This window comes from Peromyscus maniculatus, chromosome 7 (genome assembly GCF_049852395.1).
Source record: "Peromyscus maniculatus bairdii isolate BWxNUB_F1_BW_parent chromosome 7, HU_Pman_BW_mat_3.1, whole genome shotgun sequence".
Classification (NCBI taxonomy): domain Eukaryota; kingdom Metazoa; phylum Chordata; class Mammalia; order Rodentia; family Cricetidae; genus Peromyscus; species Peromyscus maniculatus.
In genome coordinates, this window is record NC_134858.1 from 106,603,043 (window position 1) to 106,625,516 (window position 22,474).

The window sequence follows — 22,474 nt, forward strand, 5'->3', positions numbered from 1 at the left end:
TGGGAGGGAGAGGCAGGCAGATCTCAATGAGTTCAAGGCCAATCTGGTCTACAGAGTGAGTTCCAGGACAGCCAGGGCTACACAGAGAAACCCTGTCTCGAAGAAAAAAAAAAAAAAAAAAAAAAAAAAAAAACTTGTGCATTGTGGTTTATTTACCTTTGTGTGATATTTGCCTGCTCTGAAATGGTAAGTGTGGCAATAGACTTTAAAGTTCGGTTTATTTAAAATTTTAGTTTAAAAAACAACCCTGTGTTGCCCAGGCTGGCCTTTAAGTTACTATCCTTGCCTTAGTTTTCAGGGGAAGCTTAGATTACAGGTGTAGGCCACTGCACTTGACCTGGCACAAGGTTTCTTTCTTCTTTCTTTCTTTCTTCCTTCCTTCCTTCCTTCCTTCCTTCCTTCCTTCCTTCCTTCCTTCCTTCCTTCCTTCCTCCCTCCCTCCCTCCCTTCCTTCCTTCCTTCCTTTTAAAATAGAGAGTTTTATTTTTAATATTATGTTTTTCATTTAAAATTTTATTTTATGTATATGGATATTTTGCCTGTATGTGTGTCTGCCCACCACTTTCGTGCTGGTGCCTGTGGAGGTCAGAAGAGGGCATTAGTTCCCCTGCAACTGGAGACACAGATGGTTGAATAGTTATGTGGGTGCTGGGAAATGAACCCAGGTTTTTTTGAAGACCAGCCAGTGCTCTTCTTAACTGCTGACACAGTTAAGTGTATCCAGCTCCCAGAATATCTTTAATTTATTCCTTGACAATTTCATATATATAAACAATGTGTCGTTTTTTTGTTTTCTCTTTTTTTTTTTTTTTTTCGAGACAGTTTCAACTATGTATCCCTGGTTGGCCTTGAACTCACATGGAATCCACCTGCCCCTGCTTCTGGGTAAAGGTGTGTGGGTGTGTGCGGCCTCTCCCAGCAACAATGTATCCCACTCCCTCTCTTATTATCCTTAGGAACCTCAACACGTTTGTTGTCTTGGTAACGCACTTGATTCAATCAGTGCTGCCTGTGGCTTGTTTGGTTGGCATGCGATTGTAAAGCAGTCACAGAAGTTTCTGTGAAGTCGCGCCTGGTCTCTCTTTCCTTTCCCTCTCCTTGCTGTGTCCCAGTAGGCACCTAAATAATGCCAGGTTGTGTGGCCCCAAATAGGCCATTTTACACATTTTCTGCAGTGATCTGGACCGGGGAAATCTGGAATTCATTTTGTCATCTGTTTCCATGACAACTCAAAAGCTGTGACGTTAAAAAACGCGACCGGAACTCATTTTTGCTCTCCGAGAACAGGATGGGGTTGGATTCCTAGGGCTGAGGGAGAAGTAGCTAAGGCTCAGTCTGCTTTGTTTCTAAACACTTTCACTCTACACGCCCGAGGCACATTTCTAAAGTCGCGTGGACTCCACCCTGCCAGCTGCCTACAGCCAGAGGGGCGGGAACCAACTGCCCGGAAAAGCCGGTCCGGCCGCTCTCCGGCTCTCAAATGGCGTTGACGAGCAGGCGGGCCCCGCCCCTCTCCCTGAGAACGGCCACTATTGGGTCTCTTCCAGGCTTCTTATTCTGATTGGTTAGTGAGCGAAGGTCGCTGTGCAGATGCGGCCTAAAGTTTCTTTTGGTTTCCGGTGTCTCTGCTATGGCTACTCCGGATTCCCTGACGTTGTTCACCGGCCTCGGCCTGAGCGAAAACAAGGCGCGCGAGACGCTCAAGAACGCGGCTCTGAGCACTCAGCTGCGGGAGGCGGCGACCCAGGTGCGAGTCCCTTTCCCCAGGACCTCAGCTGCCTCTTGGGCTCCAAAGCAACGTGGGACTGGGTCCAGATCTTGATTTGCTCCAGGTTTCCCGCTGTTGCATGTGGGAAGAGGAAACTAAGCTTCACAGTAAAGTGATTCATCCTAACTCGCTTGGGCATGGGGCTTTTTTCCTGATCCCTCCGACTCCAGGCGCAGCGGACTCTGGGCTCAGCCATTGACAAGGCTACCGGGACTCTGCTGTATGGCTTGGCCTCCCGACTCAGGGATACCCGGCGTCTTTCTTTCCTTGTGAGCTATATAGCCAATAAGAAGATCCACACTGAGCTCCAGCTGAGCGGTGAGACCCCTGCCTGTATTTCCAGTTCCACCTCCCATCCCTCCCTTCAGCCAAAACTCCTGTTTGTTTTTTCTGTCAAGTTCCCCAGTTGCTTTCTGGACATCAGGTTCTGGACAGGCACTGGGGCATGGAGGGGGAGACCCATGGTGTGGCTAGGAGAGTTATCCTACAAGAGGCCTGCTTCAGAACACATGCCTCTCTTTCCTGTAGCCTCAGGGTTCTTTCCAATGGTGCCAGGACTTAACCTGTTAGGCATCCATGTAGCCAAAATAGTTGAAGTTACGTGGCATTAAGGCCCTGGGTATTTATCCACTTCTTGGAGCTGAGATGTCCAATTGCCTTTCCTTTTTCAGCTGCTCTTGAATATGTGCGGAGTCATCCCCTGGATCCCATTGATACTGAGGACTTCGAGCAGGAATGTGGTGTGGGTGTGGTGGTGACACCAGAACAGATTGAGGAAGCTGTAAGTCCTCTCCCCCAGGCGTCAGATGTCTCCTAGCTGTGGCCCTGGAAAAGCGCTGGAGCTTCTCTACCCAGACCTAGAGCAAGAGCGCGGGTATCCAGAATGCCGGAGGAGGCATTCCTGAACCATATGGTTTGGCTTTCTGCAGGTGGAGGCCACCATAAACCGGCATCGTTCCCAGCTCCTGGTGGAACGATACCGTTTCAACATGGGGCTGTTGATGGGTGAGTGGAATCTGGGCAGGGAGTTACTTAGAGGTCGACCGTACTGGTTGTGCCTTCTAATCTGTGCATTTGTGAGAGGGAGGTGGGCGGGTGAGCAAGGAACACCTTACGTGTTCTGACTGGGCCAAGGTTCTGACTCCTGTGTCAGCTAGGACTTCCTTGAGGAGGAGGGGAAGAAGCACCCCCTTTTGCCTCCCTGCAGCTTCTTGTGCCCATACTCTTAGGAGAGGCTCGGGCAGCACTCAGATGGGCAGATGGCAAAATGATCAAGCACGAAGTGGATATGCAGGTGGGTACCTCCCTAAGCTGAAGCTAGAACCCATTGGGGGCTAAAGAGGAAGGAGACCCTGTTCCTAATCGACAGAGATAGTAGAGCCCAGTGTGAAGTGGGGGGCAGTACCTGACCGTGGCCTCACAGTTAGGATGAATCACTTTCTGTGAAGCTCGGTTTCCTCTTCCCACAAATGGGTGATGTGGCCTTCACCTTGATATGCTGGCAAAGAATCACAAGATGATGACGACTGAGGTAGACTGTTTTTCTTGATGCTGGGCCCACATTATTTCTCTGTAAATGGCAACATTTGTTACCTGGGCCCAGGATAAGCCCTCAGAAAGGAAAAGCATTCAAGACCAGTAGAAACATATGAGGAAGCCTGGTGGGCAGAGGCAGGCAGGTCTTCATGAGTTCAAGGATAACCTGGTCTACATAGTGAGTTCCAGGCCAGCTAAAGCTACATAGTGAGACCCTGTCTCAAATAACAAGAAACACAGAGGAGATAAGGTGAGATGGGCTAGATAGGCAGAGAGGCAGGAAGGGCTCCATCAGGAGGTTCTTGAGAGAGGACACTGTCTACTCTTGACTCTGGTATCTGCTCAGGTCCTCCACCTTCTGGGTCCCAAGATGGAAGCCGATCTGGAGAAGAAGCCCAAGGTGAGGCTGGGCGCTGCTCAGGGTCCGTGTGGGTGAAGTAGAGAGAGGATGCTGGGCGCTGCTCAGGGTCTGTGTGGGTGAAGCAGAGAGGATGCTGGGCGCTGCTCAGGGTCCGTGTGGGTGAAGCAGAGAGGATGCTGGGCGCTGCTCAGGGTCCCTGCGGGTGAAGTAGAGAGGATGATGGGCGCTGCTCAGGGTCCCTGCGGGTGAAGTAGAGAGAGGATGCTGGGCGCTGCTCAGGGTCCCTGTGGGTGAAGCAGAGAGAGGATGCTGGGCGCTGCTCAGGGTCCCTGTGGGTGAAGCAGAGAGGATGCTGGGCGCTGCTCAGGGTCCCTGCGGGTGAAGTAGAGCTATTGTGAGACCTATGGCTGGAGAAGGGGGTGCCTGGACCTATTTATCAGCAGGTCTTGCCCAAAGAGAGTCTGATGCGATTTCTATGCTTCTCTTAGGCGGCAAAGGCCCGGCTGGAAGAAACAGACCGGAAGACAGCAAAAGTTGTGGAGAATGGTGAGAAGCCCCAGCGAGGCTCCTGGTATATTTAGCTTCTGACTTCCGGACATTCTGTCTGAAGGACCCTACAGCACAGGCTTCTCAGGCCCTCATTTTATTTATCTACCTCTTTTTTTCTCAAGACTGGGGTTCCTGGAGTTTCCTTTGTTCCCTTTGCCCAGAGACTGACCTTAGAGACCTGAGGAGTTTGGCTCTATAGATCTTGTCTCTGGGAATTGGAGAAGAGGGGCCTGTTCAGATCTGGTTTCAGGGTGTTGATAGCAGCCGTGGATATTTTTCTGAGTTGGGTATGGTAGTTATATCTTGTAGGCAGGGTTCTTGATTTCTTCCCTGTAGGTGAGGTTGCTGGCCAGACCCTGTCTCTAATGGAGCAGCTCCGGGGGGAGGCCCTTAAGTTTCATAAACCAGGTAAGGGGGTACCTTGAAACTCTGGGGTGGGCTGGTGGTTAGCATTATAGCCAGATTTGTAGTCAGGATCCTTGGCTGCCAGCCTGGTCATCAGATTTGTTCTGATCCTGGCAGGTGAAAACTACAAGACTCCAGGCTATGTGACCACTCCGCATACTATGGATCTGCTGAAGCAACACCTAGAGATCACTGGAGGACAGGTGTGTAGGGATGGGGCCAAGCAAACACTGGCTTATGTGCCTAAGCTGCCTCTCTCCTGCCTCATCTCACCTATCACCATGACCTCCTTAGGAAAGGGCATCTGTTTCTGCAGGGTGGTCTGAGCTCTGATCTCATTTCCTCTGTCCCATTCCCTTCACTCAGGTACGAACGCGGTTCCCCCCAGAGCCCAATGGAATCCTGCATATTGGACATGCCAAAGCCATCAATTTCAATTTTGGTTATGCCAAAGTAAGTATGTGTCTCTGTGCCTGGCAAGTAATATGGTCATTGGCTGCTCCCATGACTGGATTCCAGAAAGATATAGTTCTTTCTTGCCTTTTGTAGCTGATGACAGAGGCCATAGAGGGAAACCATATGTAACAGTTATCCTCAGGAAATGGTGAACTAAAATGGTTCTTTAGATAGGGATTTACTATATATTCTGGCTGGCTTTGAAATCAGAGATTGCCTGTCTCTGCCTCTCAAGTGCTAGGATTAAAGGTATGTACCACTATGTCCTGTGAATGATGAATTTTTTGAATACCTTTTATTTAACTTTTAAATTATTTAGTGTTGGCCATCAAAAGAAGACATTAATTAAAACAATATTCTTAGGGCTGGGAGGTGGTGACACACACCTTTTACCCCAGCACTCAGGAGGCAGAGGTAGGCAGATCTCTGAGTTTGAGGCCAGCCTGGTCTACAGAGTGAGTTCCAGGACAGCCCGGGCAATTGCAGACGTGTGTACACACACCTGCACTTGTGCATGCTTCCAGGACAGCCAGGGCAATTGCGGATGTGTGTACACACACCTGCACTTGTGCATGCACTCACGCACACTCATGCTGTTGCACATCGGTGGACATCAAAGAAAAAACTGAGAGTTGGTTCTTTGCATCATGATTTTTCAGATCACACTCAGGTCCCAAGGCTTGTGTAGCAACTGCTTTTATCTGCTCAACTATCTCCCTGGCTGTACTTTATATTTCAATAAGCTTGAGCTCTGAGAAGTCTGAGTTTGATGGTGTGGACTATGGGGCTGAGGGATATGTGGGAGCTCACAGGTGCTCCCACTCTTCCAGGCCAACAATGGTATCTGTTTTCTGCGCTTTGATGATACCAACCCTGAGAAGGAAGAAGCAAAATTCTTCACTGCTATTCATGACATGGTGACTTGGCTGGGTATGGATTGGGTGAGGCCTGGGCAGGGCTGGCGGTGAGTGGACCTCTCTGGGGGCCATGGCTTTGCCAGTTCGTGTTTCTTGCTGGCTGCTCACACTGTGTCTCTGCTGCCCCAGGTTACACACCTTACAAAGTGACATATGCCTCCGACTATTTTGACCAGCTGTACGCCTGGGCTGTGGAACTCATCCGCAGGTGAGGCCAGGCCCACCCATAATGTTGAGCCAGGTAAGCTGACTACTAGGTCATAGGCCACCTGCACATTCATATCCCTTTTTCACAGGGGTCAAGCTTATGTGTGTCACCAGAAAGTAGAGGAGCTCAAAGGCCACAACTCTTTACCTTCACCATGGAGGGAGCGGCCTATTGAGGAATCACTGCTGCTCTTTGAGGTGACATCTCCGAAGGGCAGCTTGGTTTGGGTAGGCCAGCGTGAAAGAGCTCAAGCCTGAGCTCTTGTTTTCCTCAGGCAATGCGCAAGGGCAAATTTGCAGAGGGTGAGGCCACACTTCGAATGAAGTTGGTGATGGAGGATGGCAAGATGGACCCTGTGGCTTATCGAGTCAAGTATACACCACACCATCGCACAGGGGACAAATGGTAGATATTGGCATGGGGAGGGGCGGTGAGGTAGCAGGGCTGTGGATTAGAGCAATAGCCAATGGGATAGGGCAGAGGGACTGGCTGGGGTCTACTGCCTATGTTCACAGGTGCATCTATCCCACCTACGACTACACACACTGTCTTTGTGACTCCATTGAGCACATCACCCACTCACTGTGTACCAAGGAGTTCCAGGCTCGGTGAGGAGGCTGAGGTTATGGGGACCCGGGTCAGGGGGATTCCTTTTTGTTTAGAGTGTGTCTCTGCATGTGAGTGAGTGTGCGCTCCTTTCACCAAGCAGGTTCCAGGGACACAACTCGGTTCTTCAGACTTGGCATTAAGAGTCTTTCCCCGCCGCTCCCTCTCGATTGCCTCTACTGCCTTTTCTGTAGCCTCTCCCTGGCCGCACAGGCGGCCAGCTCTAACCCTGCTCTTCATCCTAGACGGTCTTCCTACTTCTGGTTATGTAATGCCCTGGATGTCTACTGCCCTGTTCAGTGGGAATATGGCCGTCTCAACTTGCACTATGCTGTTGTCTCAAAGCGGAAGATTCTCCAGCTTGTCGCAGCTGGTGCTGTCCGGTAGGATGGACCCTGGGTTCACTAAGGTTGTAGTACTAGTGGCTTGTGCTGTTTAAGGTCTTTTGACCATCCTCTTATTCATAGGGACTGGGACGATCCACGGCTCTTCACACTTACAGCCCTACGACGCCGAGGTTTTCCACCTGAGGCCATCAATAACTTCTGTGCTCGGGTATAATCCAGTAGACTGAGTGGTAGAAACAGGCCAAGTGTGGCTTTGTGGTTATGGCTGTGACTGATGAGTTTTCCTGACAGGTGGGGGTGACAGTGGCACAGACCACAATGGAGCCACATCTTCTGGAAGCCTGCGTGCGTGACGTACTGAATGACACAGCTCCACGAGCCATGGCTGTGCTAGAGCCACTGCAAGTTGCCATCACTAACTTTCCGGCTCCTAAGGTGGGCCTACCTCAGTGTGTGTGTGAGTGCATGGGTGAGTACCTGCCTGGGCATGGGGGTCCGAGTATCTGGGATGATCAGATACCTGTCTCCTGCTACAGCCCTTGGACATCCAAGTGCCAAATTTCCCAGCTGATGAGACCAAGGGCTTCCACCAGGTTCCTTTTGCTTCCACTATCTTCATTGAGAGAACTGACTTTAAGGAGGTAAATAGGGGTTTACTACTATGTCTGTTTTGAGGTGTCTTTTAGTATCCGCATCCTTTCCGTACGTCCATATCCTTCCTGCTTTACCACGAACCAATCCCTGACAGACATGGGGCTGGGAGAAGCCTTGCATTGCATGATATTTGCAGCTTCTGTAACTGCCATGTTCCTTTTCTCTAGGAGTCGGAACCAGGCTATAAGCGCCTGGCCATGGGCCAGCCCGTGGGCCTGAGACATACTGGCTACGTCATCGAACTGCAGCGTGTTGTCAAGGTAAGAGGCAGCTGCAGTCTTTGTGGACACTGCCTGCTCGGGCCAAGCCCTGGGTGTACTGGGTGTAGCCAACAGTCTTAGTGTTGGTTCTCTGGGCTGGTTGCATCTTCCTCCCTTCTAGGGCTCTAGTGGCTGCGTGGAATGCTTGGAGGTGACTTGTAGAAGAGCTGATTCTGGAGAGAAGCCCAAGGCCTTTATTCACTGGGTGTCACAACCTCTGGTGTGTGAGATTCGCCTCTATGAGCGACTGTGAGTGAACATAACTGGCATTGGGGCAGTCACAAGATGGAAATTGCATGCCGTGGCTCTCCAGCTGGGGCCTGATTTTCACTCTGGTCACAGATTCCAGCACAAGAACCCCGAAGACCCTGTTGAAGTGCCTGGTGGATTCCTAAGTGACCTGAACCCGGTAGGCTCATGGAGTGTGAGTCGAGGGTGGTGGGCCTCTGAGCTGTATATAGCTACTTGAATTCTCTGTCTGCAGGCATCGCTACAAGTGGTGGAAGGAGCATTAGTGGACTGCTCTGTGGCTCTGGCAAAGCCCTTTGACAAGTTTCAGTTTGAGCGCCTCGGATACTTCTCTGTGGATCCAGATAGCCAACAAGGACAGGTGCTTAACTTGACCCAGCTACACCTTTCTGCAATAGCGATATTGGCAGCTGTTCACTGTAATAAACACTCCCTACATTCCCTTAGCTTTCACCAGTTAAGGGATGGGTATTCATGGATTACTTTTGAGGAAACTGGTTCAGAGGGTTAGGGTTAGGTCCAAGCACACACTTTTATAGAGATCCTAATTTTTTTACTCTTCAAAGTAGCATGTATGCTTAGAGGTTGTCATAATCCTCATGACACTAAGACACAGCACAGTCATCTAGTCCTATATCCAGTACTACAGAGTTAGAACCATGATGTTCTGCCCCTTGATAGATGACCTCTCAGTATTACAGAGTTAGAACCATGATGTTCTGCCCCTTGATAGATGACCTCCCAGTACTACAGAGTTAGGAGAACCATGATGTTCTGCCCCTTGATAGATGACCTCCCAGTACTACAGAGTTAGGAGAACCATGATGTTCTGCCCCTTGATAGATGACCTCCCAGTATTACAGAGTTAGGAGAACCATGATGTTCTGCCCCTTGACAGATGACCTCCTCGGTGGGAGGGAGAGGAAGGGACCTGGTTCTGGGCGGTTGGTCATTTTTCTTGCCTTTCAGCTTATCTTCAACCGAACTGTCACACTGAAGGAAGATCCAGGAAAAGTGTGAACTGAAAACATGTGGACCTACCTCATCCTGGAGGCTGGGGGTACCCTCACCACCCCATACTCCATTTCAATAAAGAATAACTAAATCTCCATGGAGTCTGTGTGTTGTTTGCTTTTCTAGCATTTGAGCACCCTGAAGACAGACATGCTGTGTGACACTCGGGTCTGGAAGAATGGGCTTCCCCAGAACAGGGCTAGGGTCAAAACCACCAGTGTACTTCTTGGTTCTCAAAGGCAGGCACGTGGCTGGGATTAGAGCTGAGGGCCCTGGAGATGCTGCCCCACAGTTAGCAGCCCTATGGAGAGGTTTAGGTTTGTGTCTGTGGGGCCAGGCAGATCAAGAGAGCCATGATCCCCCAGTATGATCATTCAGAAAAAAACAAAACAAAACAAAAAAAACCTGTCTACTGCTCAAGCAAAGTGAGACAAATGCTGTTGTGGCTTCAAGCTTAGAAACCCAAGCAGTCTCCCTGGATGCCTACAGTGCTGAGGTTCCTGACCCAGCTGCACTTCAGGCTGACCCCATCTCAGGAAATGACTTCTGCGGAGTCTGGAGACTGGAGAGTTTGCCAGGACAAGAACACGTGCCGAAGGCAGAAAGCTCCACCGCAGGCTGATGGCTCTCTGGGTTGACGCGAGCTGCTGCGGAGGCTGTAGGTGAGTGCCTGCAGCTTTAAAGCCTTCCACATTTTCCCTGTATACAAACACTCCACTACCCAGGGCCCGCTTTAAGGTGGACCTGACGGTGGTAGCTGATCTCTGATGGTAGTTGATGGTGAGCCTTCCAGAAGCGGTTTTCTCCAGGCTCAGCAACTCCGAGCACTTCCCAGATGTGGTACAAATGTTAAGTCTGGGCGCGGCTTAGGGGTTTGGGGGGGCCACCTTAACCACGAGGCCGAGGTAGGCCGGGCCACGCCTCGCCAGGAGCCGTGCAGCTAGGGGAGGCGCCAGCGGGACGCCGTAGGTGGGTTTAAGAAGCACGCCTCCGGACCTCGGGCAGCAGCAAAATAACCCCGGGGTATTGAACCCAGGCCTAGGCTCCTCCCCGCCACGGAGGGGCGTCCCTGGGCGTGGCGCTCCTTTCAACACCCAGGGATCCACTCTGCGGCTCCAGCAGCTTCCCGTGCAGTCCGAAGCGTTCCCTTTAAGCCTGACCGGCAGCTCTCGCGGGATCCGACGCTTCGAGTCTCGCGAGAGGGGCACTCAGCTCCCATTGGTTGTGAGGGTTGAATGTAAGATGGCGCCCAGGGAGCTGTGAGGAGAAAATCCTGTCGGTCTTGGAGCAGCGGCGGCAGAACCGAGGCCCCGGGCGGTGAAGCGGGGCCGGCGGGCAGAGCGGAGGCAGCGGCGGCGGTGGCGTCGCCGGGTGAGGGCTCTGGTGGGGGCGGGGATGCAGCAAGGCTGTGGGCCTGGGGCAGCGGGGCCCACTGCACACAACGGCGGGCGGGCGGACGGGCGGGCGGGGGCGGGCGGGCCGCCGCCGCCGCCGGGCCCAGGCGACCTCGGGGCGGCTGCGGAGCGGGGCCCGTCCCTCGGCTCGCGTGCCTCCGCCCCGCGGGCGGGGGAGGGGCGAGCCTGGGATCGGGGTGGGCGCGGCGCACGGGCGCGCGCGGCGGCGGCGGCGGCGGCCGCGCGCACGGGCGCCTGTGTGCGTGCGTGCGTGTGTGTGTGTGTTTTTTTTTTTTCTTTAACCCCGCGGTGACGCGCGCGCCGTGCGGTCCTCCCATCGCGCGTCGCCGCGCGACGTGCGCGTCCCCGTTGGCTCTCAGCTGTGGCCCGTGGGCTAGAGCGGCTTCCGGGGCGCGCGCCCGCCCGCCCGCCCGCGACCCCCCGCTTTTGCGGCGCGCGCCCTGCTGTTGGTGGGTCGCGCCGTCCCGAGTGCGCGCCGACGCCCCTTCGGAGCGGAGGGCCGGCAGCCTGGCGGACGACCGACTTGCTTCGAGGGGAGCGTGGAGGGTTGTTGGGCCCTTCCTGCTCTGGTGACGTCCCGGGCAGCGGTGGCCTAGGTCTGCAGAGAAACCTAGCGGCTTTGCTGTCTGGCTCGCGGCTCCGCTCCTCTGGGAGGCAGACAGAATTGCTCGTACTCACTGAAGAATGCTGTTATTTAAGCGAGGCCCATGTCCTGGGTGGGTGCTTGGGGAGGGTGCAGCTACCTTGCTTCGGACACCGAGTTCTGTGGGCCAGAGAGGGCATTGGGTTCCCCTGGGTTTTTTCACCTTGTGCTGGTGCTTTGTGCCGAGGAGAGGTTAGCGTTACAAGGCCCTTGGTTAGTACCTGCTTTCCTTCCATCAGAAGCCAGTTCGTCCCTAAGCGCAGTTGATACACGTCACCTCTGCGCTCCGGAAAGAGATCTTCAAATGTGTATAGTACCAAACTCTCCGAGCTTTAAAATTCCGCTTTAAATCCTTAAATGTAGGCCCCCCCCCCCCGCATGGGTGGGAGGGACTTGCTTTTCTGTTCCGAATAAGGGCCAGTTCTTAACGTTGATAAACTTGATTTGCTTTTTTCTTTGTAATTTCTAAAGTATTCAGCAGAAATTTCTAAAATCTGCCCGTGTCGCTATAAGAACCAAGTGACCTAAGTCCTTCTCAGCTTTTTTTTTTTTTGTCCCAGCGCTGTGATCTGGTGTCAAGGAAATTTTAGGTTTGTGAAGGAGAAATATGCACCCCCTTTTTTTTTTCTAACACAAAACATCTGCTAGTTTATTATACAGTTTCGGTCCATCAAGGTTGAGTAAAAGCAAGCTAAAAGGAGTAATAGTGGAAATCAAATTTGATAGTAATGTTTTTTTTAATACACTGTATTTTTTTAAGAACAAAGTTAAAACTTAAAAAGAGGCTGAGGATGGAAGGAACTTCTTTGTTCTATCTTCTTCAGAATGTTAGAAGTCTTAAGAACTCAGGACAAGCAGCAGACATACATGCAACATGGTGACTGGTGAGTTAAAATCATTCATATGCTGGAAGTATGTGTGCGGTCCGTTATCCCCTTTCCCCTCAGTAATATTGAAACTTTACAAATCCTGTCATTCATTCTTGGTGTTGTCTGCTAGAAACGCTAGCTACTAGAAAACTGCAGGTGGGAAACTGTTGCTTGGACAGTGGTCCCTTAAAATCTAAGTCACCCCAACATGCAGGATTAACATTGCAAAACATCAGCTAAGAACCTAAATGGTTTAAAAACAAAAGCTGTCAGGTTTATTGAGTTTATTTATAAACTTTTTATACCTTTTAAGCTTGCTTGTTCTGGATTGTCTTTTTTTTTTTCTTTAACAATGTTTCCATCAACTAATATTTACCTGGTAGATAACTTTCAGTCCTTTGGGATATTTTTCTACTTCTCCAAGAACTTACACAGTTCCATATCTCCTTGAAAAAGCTTATGTTGATGTTGCGTCTCCAAACAAAAGCTCAAAAAGTGGTTGAATTTTGCTGTGAATTTGAGTTACTTGAAAAAGTAAAAACAACACAAATCAAAGCCCAGTTAGGGACTTGGGTGTGGCTGTCCTCCTTTATAGCAGCTTCAAAATCAAGGATGTCTTCCTGTGAGCTTGCATGCTTGTAGTCAGTAGAGGTTTGTACTTGATGTGCCGTGCTTCTGACTCTCTGCTCTTTCAACGGCCATGCTTTATCTGACTGTCTGAGCTGGCCTCAGAAGAAGGTGTTACTCAACAGCTTTTCTTTGCCCGCCTGCATTTAGTTCCAGGCGTGAGTCCTCGGAGCTTCAGTATTTTCCCCTATAATTGATTGTGATTTCTGTTTTTGTTTTATTTTTATTATTTTGAACCTAGAGTCTTGCACATGCTAAGCATGCACTTTACCACTAAACTAACTTCTCTGCCTCTGGGTTGTGGTTTGTCTTATTAAACTGACTTAGCTGCATGAAGAAAAAGGTGTAAATTTTTGCTTTCTTCAAAGGGGAAAAGGAATGGTTCTTTGGACCCACTTAGAAAGCTGATCTTTTTCTCTTTGAGATAGGGTTTTAGGAATTTTGGGCTGGCTGTTGCTGTGGAGCATGATCTTGAACTTCTGATCCTCATGCCTCTGCCTCCCAGGTGCTGGGATTATAAGTACGCTGCCACCAAACCCATCCTGTGTGGGTTGGAGATCAAACCCTGGGCTTTGTACAGGCTAAACAAGCACACTACAACACCCTCCCTTAAGATTGTGAAATATTTATGTACTGTTTACAGATCAGATTAGTGTAACTACATCTAAGAAATAGAATGCCATCATCCCTGTATCTGTTCTTCCTCATAGCATCTCAGTTCTTGGAAACAGCTAAACTCAATCTCATTTTTTTTTAATGTGTATGGGTGTTTTGTCTGCATATATGTCTGTGCCCTCAGAACCAGAATAGGGTAGTGTGTTGGGATCCCCTGGGACTGGAGTTCGAGGCAGTTGTCAGCTGTTATTTGTGTTCAGGAATCAAACACAGGGCCTCTGGAAGAGCAGCCAGTATGCTTCAGCTCCTTTGAAACTGTCTCTTCAGCTTGATAATCTTGTCTTTTGTCTTCATATTTACAACCTTTGTATCCCTAAACATAGTTTTTTTTTTTTAATCTTGTGTATATGCACACTCACTGTTGCTTTATGATTATTATTACTGTTTTCAAGATGGGGGTCTCACTGTGTACCTCTGGCTGTTCTGGAATTCACCATGTAGATCATGCTGGCTTCAAACTCAGGAAGATAAACCTGTCTCTGCCTCCCGAGCTTACTTTGTGTCTTCTGCTTTTATCATTGTTTTTTAATGTGTGCAGCTTTGGTAGTTTTTGTCCATTTCTGTACTGTTTTGTTGATATTCCATAATTTTATATCCCGTGCTGGCAAACATTTATAGATATCAGTGCTCCTGTGAACATTTGGATGTATTTGGTTGTCATATACATTTAAGGTTAAGGTTGCTTGGTTTTAAGGAAGGAATATTGGGGGGGGCACTTTCTCTGTGTAGTTTTGGTGCCTGTCCTGGAGCTTGCTCTGTAGACCAGGCTGGCCTTCAACTCACAGACATCTGCCTGGCTCTGCTTTCTGAGTGCTGGGATTAAAGGCGTGCACCACCACGCCCAGCTGGAAGGTATATTTTTAACTTGACAAGTCAATGTAAATGGTTGTACCAATTTACAGCCCATCAGTATTTGATAAAAATACGGATTTTAAATTTTTGGTTGAAAATGTGTTTAAAAATGTAACCATGATGAAAATGCTCTTAAATCTGGGGTTTCTCAGTAAAGGTATTGGATGAATGAGTGGCCCCAGGCAATAGTTTTTGACAAACTGTAGTGGGTTAGTACCTGTAAGTAGGGTTTCCACTCTGCTTTGATAGTAATTGATTACCTTATTTAGAGCAAATATGACTAACTTCTTAAAATTAGTCTTTTTTTAGCATGTGAAAATGCAATTTTTAAATCAGACTAAGCTGTGAGGAACCATTATTAGAGTAGGTACTTTGGAAGAGGTTTGGGTCTCAAGAAAGAGGCAACTTGGAAACTGGGGCAGCTCGGGCTATCTTCTCTTGGACATTCAAAACCTCAAAAAACTTGGCTAATCTAAAGGTATCGCGTTATCTTGATGGTTGCAGTCAGTCACAGATTGGACTCCTTGTTATGTACATTTCCTTCTTACTGTGTACTTGACCAGTCAAACAAACCAGCCCTAATAGGCAGAAATAAAGGGCTCAAGAAGGGGTGAGTGTGGCAAGTACTAGAATCATCTCTCTCTCTCTCTTTCTCTTTTTTTTTTTTTTTTTTTTTTTCAAGACAGGGTTTCTCTGTGAAACAGCCCTGGTTGTCCTGAATCTCACTCTGGAGAACAGGCTGGCATCACAGAGATCTGCCTGCCTCTGCCTTCCGAGTGCTGGGGTTAAAGATGCATAGTGTGCCGCCGCCCCCGCCGCCACCACCACCTGGCTAGAATCATCTCTTAATACCTAAATGGGAAAAAAGAAATGAATTAGTGAAAGCACTCTTGGAAATGTTTTTTGAGAAGTCTTTTCCATGAGTACCATTGTATTCTAGTAATAAAATAGTGGTTTGTATGTTAAACTTCTGTCAGGCATTGTGTTAATAACAACTCGACTAAACCAGGTAGAGTGGGGCCGAAAACTAGCCTGGAGAAGGAAGTGTCTTGGATCCGTTGGTGGGAGCTGTTTACAGACTCAACCTACTAGGAGCTTTACTGTGTTTTCTCTTTTTCCATTGTTAATCTCACCCGATTTGCAGGTACTGGGGGTACTCAACATATTCCCACAGCTTCTTGTTTTTTTAGAAGTCTTATAATTAATTTCTTTCCTGCTTTTCACCTCTTCTTTGGCTTGACACTAATTAGGAGTCTTTTTTTTTTTTTTTGGTTTTTCGAGACAGGGTTTCTCTGCGTAGCTTTGCGCCTTTCCTGGAGCTCACTTGGTAGCCCAGGCTGGCCTCGAACTCACAGAGATCCGCCTGGCTCTGCCTCCCGAGTGCTGGGATTAAAGGCGTGCGCCACCACCGCCCGGCTCCACTATTGTAAATTTTTGATGTTTGGTGATTTTGTTATTAAGAGGAAGCTTTTTGGGAAAAACATACTAAAAAAGAATTGTGTTTGTCTTACTGTTGCATGTAACCACGGGGGTGGAGGTGGGTGGGTGGGTGGAGTGGGGGGGATGACTTGTTTAAGTGTCTTTCTTGTTAATGCAACTTACAAAGTAGAGCATTATACAGAAATAAACTTAGATTTATCAGCTAATTGTTAGTGTTCTGATATTTTAGACTTTTTTTTCCTAATATATAACTGAACAATATTGGAACATGCAAGTAAAATTGTATTAGCTATCTTTTTGTTTTTTGTATTTATATATCTAATGTATGTTTCTATGTCATGAAATATTTTCAAAATTGCATGTGTCATTAGGACAAGAAGCACCTCCCTTATTTTTGACATACCTTATTCTTAGTTTAATGAAAAAAAAATATTTTTGAGCCAGGCTAGTGTATTCCAGGCTTGCTTCAAACTTGCTATGTAGTCTAGGTTAACGTATTTTCCAAAAAATAGTGTGGAGCCAAGCTGTAGTGGTATATACCTTTAATCCCAGCACTCGGGAGGCAGAGGCACAAAAATCTCTGTAAGTTCGAGGCCAGCTTGGTCTATTATAGAGTGAGTTCCAGAACAGCCAGGACTGTTACACAGAGAAACCTTGTCTCAAACCAAAGAAAAATATTGTGGTTATATAGATGGGTCAGTGGCGTCTCACTGAAAACCTAACACTCTTTTTGTTTTGTTTTGTTTTTTTGAGACAGGGTTTCTCTGTGTAGCTTTGCGTCTTTCCTGGATCTTGCTCTGTAGACCAGGCTGGCCTCTAACTCACAGAGATCCACCTGGCTCTGCCTCACGAGTGCTGGGATTAAAGGCGTGCGCCACCACCGCCCGGCAGAAAATACTTATTTTTTTATGTGTGGTTCAGCAGTGAAAATCATTGGTTGTTTTCTTTAGAAAACCAGGTTCAGTTCCCAGCACCCACATTGTGGCTCACAGCTGTCTCCAGTTCCAAAGGATCTGGTGCTTTTTTCTGGTCTTTAGGGACACCAGGCATTTCTCTATCCTCAAACAAACAAACAAAAAACCCAAAGCTGTTAATGACTCTATATAGAGGCTTATAGCTATGAAAATGATCATTGCAGAATTTAAAGATGTGATTGGTATAATTGATGAAAGGATGAGGAAATACTCAAATGACTCAGCTCTTAGGTGGTAAATGTTTAAAATTTGCAAAGAATCAGAGAACAACCAGGGAGTTGTAGCAAACAGCTGTCATCCATATTTCAGACACAGTTTAGTTACAGGGACTCCTTTTACTGTTTCTGTTCCTTTGCTGTGTAGCCTGGCTGGCTTCAAACCCATAGCAGATACTACTCATGTGTTGGATTGTGGATGTGTACTACTATTAATGCCTGGTTTCCATTTGCTTTCGTGTATATTCCTGTGTGTGTGTGTGTGTGTGTGTAGACTAGAGGTTGGTGTAATGTGGTCTTCTGTAGCACGAATCTTAAATTCTTATTAATAAAAACAAACCTAGAGCCAGGTATTGGGGTGAATGCTGAATGATCAGAGAAACAGTACAAGCCACAGCCACCTCACCTTGCCAATCCCTCAGCTGATCCTGTTTCCTCAGACTGGAAGCCTCTAAGTCCTTACCCAAATAGATCTCAGCTGAACTGTACTGCTCAAAAGGCTAAAAGCTTAACCAGCCTAGTTCCTGGTCCTCATGCCTTAAATACCTTTCTGTTTCCTGCCATCACTTCCTGGGATTAAAGTTACCATGCCTGGCTGTTTCCAGTGTGCTTTGAACTCACAGAGATCCAGATGGATCTCTGCCTCTGGAATGCTAGGATTAAAGGCATGTGCTACCACTGCCTAACCTCTATGTTTAATATTTTAGTATTATGGCTGTTCTGTTCTCTGACCCCCAGATAAGTTTATTGGGGTGCACAATATATCAACAACAGTCTTCCTTACTCACTTTCTACCCCCCCCCCCCCAGGTTTCTCTGTGTAGTTTTGGTACCTGTCCTGGATTTCACTCGGTAGATAGAGATCCGCCTGCCTCTGTCTCCTGAGTGCTGGGATTAAAGGCATGTGCCCAGTGTTCCACCTTATTTTTTGAGATAAGAGCTCTCATTGAATCTGGAACTCATGGATTTGGCTAAGCTACTGTGAGCAGGTTCTTTTTTGGTTTTGGTATGTATGTACATAGTCCTGTATGTGTTTCCCAGTACATGAAGTTGTGGGAGGCCAGAATTTTAACATCAAGTACCTTTTAGTAACAGTCCTTAGTTTTTGAGACAGGTTCTCATGTTGATCCTGGAAATCATCTATTTAACTTGACCCCTAGTTTGTGTGTTTCAAATGACCCCTTCTCAGGGGTTACCTAAAACATATATATAAATATGATGGTATTGTGATTCATAATGGTAGCAAAATTACAGTTAAAAAGTAGCAATGAAAATAATTTTATGGTTGGAGGTCATCACAACAGGAACTGTATTAACTGTATTAGGAAGATTGAGAACCACTTGGTTTGTCTTGCAAGCCCCAGGATCTACCTGTGTCTGCCTCCCCAGTGCTTGGATTACAGTCTCATGCTACAGTGCTTGACTAGGGATTGAACTCAGGTACTCAGATTTGTATTTACTGATTGAACCACTCCCCAGTACCTATTGTGTTTTGAGACAGGGTCTTGCTATGTTACATAGCCCAAGGTGGGCTGGAACTCACTCTATAGACTAGGCTGACCTCAAACTAAGCCATCCTCATGCTGCCACTCGGTGCTCACTGCTGACATTTACAGGCAGCTCCCTTTTAGCTACTTCAGCTTCGTGTGTGTGTGTGTGTGTGTGTGTGTGTGTGTGTGTGTGTGTGTGTGAGAGAGAGAGAGAGAGAGAGAGAGAGGGGGGGGGGGGGAATTCGTGCACCATAGCTTGCATGTTGAGGTCACTTGTAGGAGTTGGGTCTTTTCTCCTACCTTGTAGATCCTAAGGATTGAAGACTTATACTCAGACTGTTGAGGCTTGGTGGCAAGTGTCTTTATCTACTAAGCCATCCTACTGGACCTGCATTATTGGGGAACCAAGTATCCTATTTTAATCTATATCCCCTTTGTAATGGAGATGAAAAACTGAATTATGTACCAGCATTGTAGAAGATACGTTAATAGGTTCTCATGTAATCTCACTTGAATCCCCTTTAGAGCAGAAGGGTGTTTGTTGTTAAATCAAGAGTCCTACATATTGTGAACTTTATAATATTGGGGGCTTTTGTTTGTTTTGTAAGATTTATTTATTCTGTATACAGTGTTCTGCCTGCATGTATGTCTATATTGCAGACCAGAAGAGGGCACCGGAACACATAAACGGTTGTGAGCCACCATGTGGTTGCTGGGAATTGAACTCAGGACCTCTGGAAGAGCGGCCAGTATTCTTAGCCTCTGAGCCATCTCTCCAGCCCAGTTGGTTGGTTTTTCAAGACAGAGTTTCTCTACATGACAGGTGTAGCCCTGGCTGTCCTGGAACTCTCAGAGATCCGCCCGCCTCTGCCTTCTGAGTGCTAGGACTAAAGGTGTGTGCCACTGCTGTGAGATACCTAGTGTTTTTGAGACAAGGTTTCCTGTATCCCTAGATTCTTTGTAGCTGAGGATGACCTTGTGCTTTTGCTCCTTCTGTCTTAACCTCCCTAATGTACCACTATGTCCAGTTTATAAAGTTTTCGGGATTGAAACCTGTAGCATTTTGTCAACATGCCTAGTCCTACTATTTGGTCTTTATTATGAGGGACATCTTAAGAAAATTCCAGGAGGGCTGGGCAGTGGTGGCGCACACCTTTAATCCCAGCACTCGGAGGCAGAGCCAGGCGGATCTTTGTGAGTTCAAGGCCAGCCTGGACTACAGAGCGAGATCCAGGAAAGGCAGCAAAACTACACAGAGAAACCCTGTCTCAAAAAACCAAAAATAAAAAAAAAAGAAAGAAAGAAAAGAAAATCCCAGGATTGATACATTCTGTGTGTCTATAGTGAGTCAGTAATTTTGGGTCATTCACACTGAAAACCTGCTTTGAATCTAATGAAGCTGGGTGTGGTGGTATACTTTTAAATACCAACACTTGGGAGGAAGATGCTTGAGGATCTCTGAGTTCAAGGACAGCCTGGTCATATAGCAAGTTCCAAGCCAACGGGGCTATGAGGTAAGATGGTCTTAAAAAATTATGGTTATAGCACTTGTGATGCAGACACAGATGGATGTCTGTGAGTTCGAGGCCAGCCTGGTCTACAGAGTGAGTTCCAGGACAGCCAGAGCTACACAGAGAATCCCTGTCTTGAAAAAAAACAAAAAAAAACAAAACCCAAAACAAACCAAAAAATGTGTAAGAAGGGCAAAACAATAAATTTCAGGCTGGGCATGGTATCCCATGCCTTTAATCTCAACGTGCAGAGGCAGGTGGAAATTGAATTCAGGTCCTCTGTTAATTGCTGTGTCATCTCTCCAGTCCCATGTTGTTGTGTATTTGCATTATTATAAAGAATTGTCATTTGATCATTTTGTTTGAAAGTATAATTTATATATTACACTTATAGCACCCCACAGAGATGTTAATGTCAGTAAATTAATAGCCATAAGACTGTTTTTCTTTGGTTTCACTGTTGATACTGTATATGTAGAGTTTTTATTCCTCCCAAGATGTATACTAACAATTTGAGAAAAATAGTACACTTCTTAGTGTATTCAACTAGATTGTTCAATTTGTGGTTGTGAGTTAAAGATGTAATAGGAAGAAAGAATCTTTTTAACTTTAATTTTATTCATGTGTATATGTGTCTGCCAGTGTCGGGAGGCGGGGGAGCGGGGGTCAGTGTCAAAGGACGGTATTGAATCCCCTGAAGCTGGAGTTACAGGCAGTTGTAAGCTTCCTGATATGAGTGCTGAGATTTGAATATACATCCTCTGAAAGAACAACAAGTTCTGTTAATCACTCGGCCATCTCTCCAGCCCTGGAAGAAAGACTCTTAACTCTTCTGTTACACTTTGAATTATAATTGTAAAAAGTATATAAGCACGTGCTATATGTTTTGGAACAAAGTAAATGATTACCCACAAACCTGAAATCTGTGGCATAAAGTAAAACATCTCTGTAGTAAAAGAGACTAGTGTTTCTTGCCTGATGGCTCAGGGGAACAAATCACTTTTCCAGACATTTGAGATCAACTGAGAGCCCTTTTTGGCAAGAAACTTCACTTGGTCTGTGTTACTTGTTACTCTTTCATCTGCGGTTGCTTTTGTTCTTAAGATGGGGCTACCTAAAAGAGGATCCTGCAGAGGCGGTGTTGACTTAGTGTCCATAGGTCATTGTGCTTTTTGTTCTTGTTCGCATGTTTTTAAACTTTCATTCACTCATTGATTCATTGCGTGTGTGTGTGTGTGTGTGTGTGTGTGTGTGTGTGTGTGTGTGTGTGTGTGTGTGTGTGTGTGTGTAGGTCAGAGGACAGTTGGTGGGAGTTAGTTCCTTTCTTCCATCATATATGTTGTGTGGATTGAACTCTGCTCACAGGTCTTGAATGAATGTTTTTACCCTTAAGTCATTGTTGGCCCTTTTGTTTTGAAGCCTATCAGTTGCTTTTGCTGTCTTGTAGATGACCTTGAACTTCTGTTTCTCTGGACTCCCTCTCCTGAGTGCTGAAGTTACAGACCTGCAACTTCTTGCCATTTTTCTGTAGTGTTGGTGAAGTGCTTGCTTGCCTAGCATGCACAAAGCCCTGGGTTTAGTCCCCAACACTACAGAAATTATAAATGTAAATAAATTATAATTATTTTTGTTTTTTGAGGCAAGGTCGAATAATGTAGCCCATCCTGGCCTTAAACTCTTGTTTTGTCTTAGATACTTGATGAAAAAGTGTGCAAAATGGATTTCTGAATTTTAGTAGTGACTAGATTTATTTATTTTTATTTGATGTGGATATGGGAGTTTTGTTTACATGTACCACATGTATGTCTGCTACCACAGAGGCCAGAAGAGGTTGTCAGATTCCCTGTGTAACAGTCCTGGTTATCCTGGAACGCGCTCTATAGACCAGGCTGGCTTCAAACTCAGATATCCTGCCTCTGCTTCCTGGGTGCTGGGATTAAAGGCGTGTGCCCCTTCTGCCCAGTGGTTTGTTTGTTTGTTTTGTTTTGTTTTGTTTTGTTTTGATGTTTATAATGGAGATAAAGAATATGCCACTGTCTCTTAGGTCTTGCTAGATGGCATACATAAATAACTCGGTACTATAGATTATACCTAGTAGTGGAAATAAAACATGGGGCCAAGTGACCAGCCAAAGTTACATAGTGAGACCCTGTCTGAAAAAACAAAAAACATGTCAGTAGGTAGGAATCTGCTCCTTGTTCCCTCCCCTTGTTTGGTAGTCTTTTGAGGTGGTAAGAGAACAGTTTATTTATTTTAGTTAGGGTCTCATTCTGTAGACCTGATTGGCCTGTAATTTGCTATATAGAGTGGGTTGGTCTCAAACTTTTAAGTATCTGGCCTGCATATGGCTCCCAAGTGCTGAGAATAAAAAAAGGTATGTGCCACCAGGCATGGGAGTGATTTTTGCATGCAACATTACTGTCTAAGGCTTGAC

The 22,474-nt window shown here is 47.0% G+C and overlaps 2 protein-coding genes across 9 annotated transcripts in view; both read left to right on the top strand.

The window, feature by feature from the left end:
* The first annotated feature begins 1,022 nt into the window (after positions 1-1,022).
* On the top strand, positions 1,023-9,427 carry Qars1 (glutaminyl-tRNA synthetase 1). Its single transcript, XM_006978308.4, has 24 exons — positions 1,023-1,747; positions 1,939-2,086; positions 2,440-2,549; positions 2,698-2,773; positions 2,998-3,062; positions 3,651-3,704; positions 4,154-4,211; positions 4,551-4,622; positions 4,737-4,822; positions 4,986-5,072; positions 5,906-6,005; positions 6,122-6,200; positions 6,289-6,397; positions 6,475-6,605; positions 6,716-6,808; positions 7,052-7,189; positions 7,274-7,361; positions 7,445-7,588; positions 7,690-7,794; positions 7,975-8,067; positions 8,189-8,316; positions 8,410-8,476; positions 8,552-8,677; positions 9,286-9,427. The coding sequence occupies exons 1-24, from the start codon at positions 1,631-1,633 to the stop codon at positions 9,334-9,336; spliced, it is 2,325 nt and encodes a 774-aa protein (XP_006978370.1). The 5' UTR covers positions 1,023-1,630; the 3' UTR covers positions 9,337-9,427.
* Positions 9,428-10,510: 1,083 nt separating this feature from the next.
* The window catches only part of Qrich1 (glutamine rich 1), a 38,971-nt gene continuing 27,007 nt past the window's right edge, over positions 10,511-22,474 (top strand). Inside the window, exons 1-2 of one of the 8 annotated variants that reach the window (XM_042281673.2) lie at positions 10,511-10,701; positions 12,213-12,272. The gene's annotated coding sequence lies outside the window, so the exon portion shown is untranslated. Of the gene's footprint in view, positions 10,702-10,961; positions 11,462-12,148; positions 12,273-22,474 lie in introns of those variants that run through there. The other 7 variants (XM_076577055.1, XM_042281672.2, XM_042281668.2 and 4 more) reach the window with 7 other exon arrangements.

Bases quoted from the DNA above. Each gene is read 5' to 3' on its own strand.
- Qars1 (XM_006978308.4), top strand. From the start codon at position 1,631: ATGGCTACTCCGGATTCCCTGACGTTGTTCACCGGCCTCGGCCTGAGC. The intron at 7,795-7,974 runs GTAAATAGGGGT...CCTTTTCTCTAG, and splicing joins AGAGAACTGACTTTAAGGAG to GAGTCGGAACCAGGCTATAA. The intron at 8,477-8,551 runs GTAGGCTCATGG...CTCTGTCTGCAG, and splicing joins TCCTAAGTGACCTGAACCCG to GCATCGCTACAAGTGGTGGA.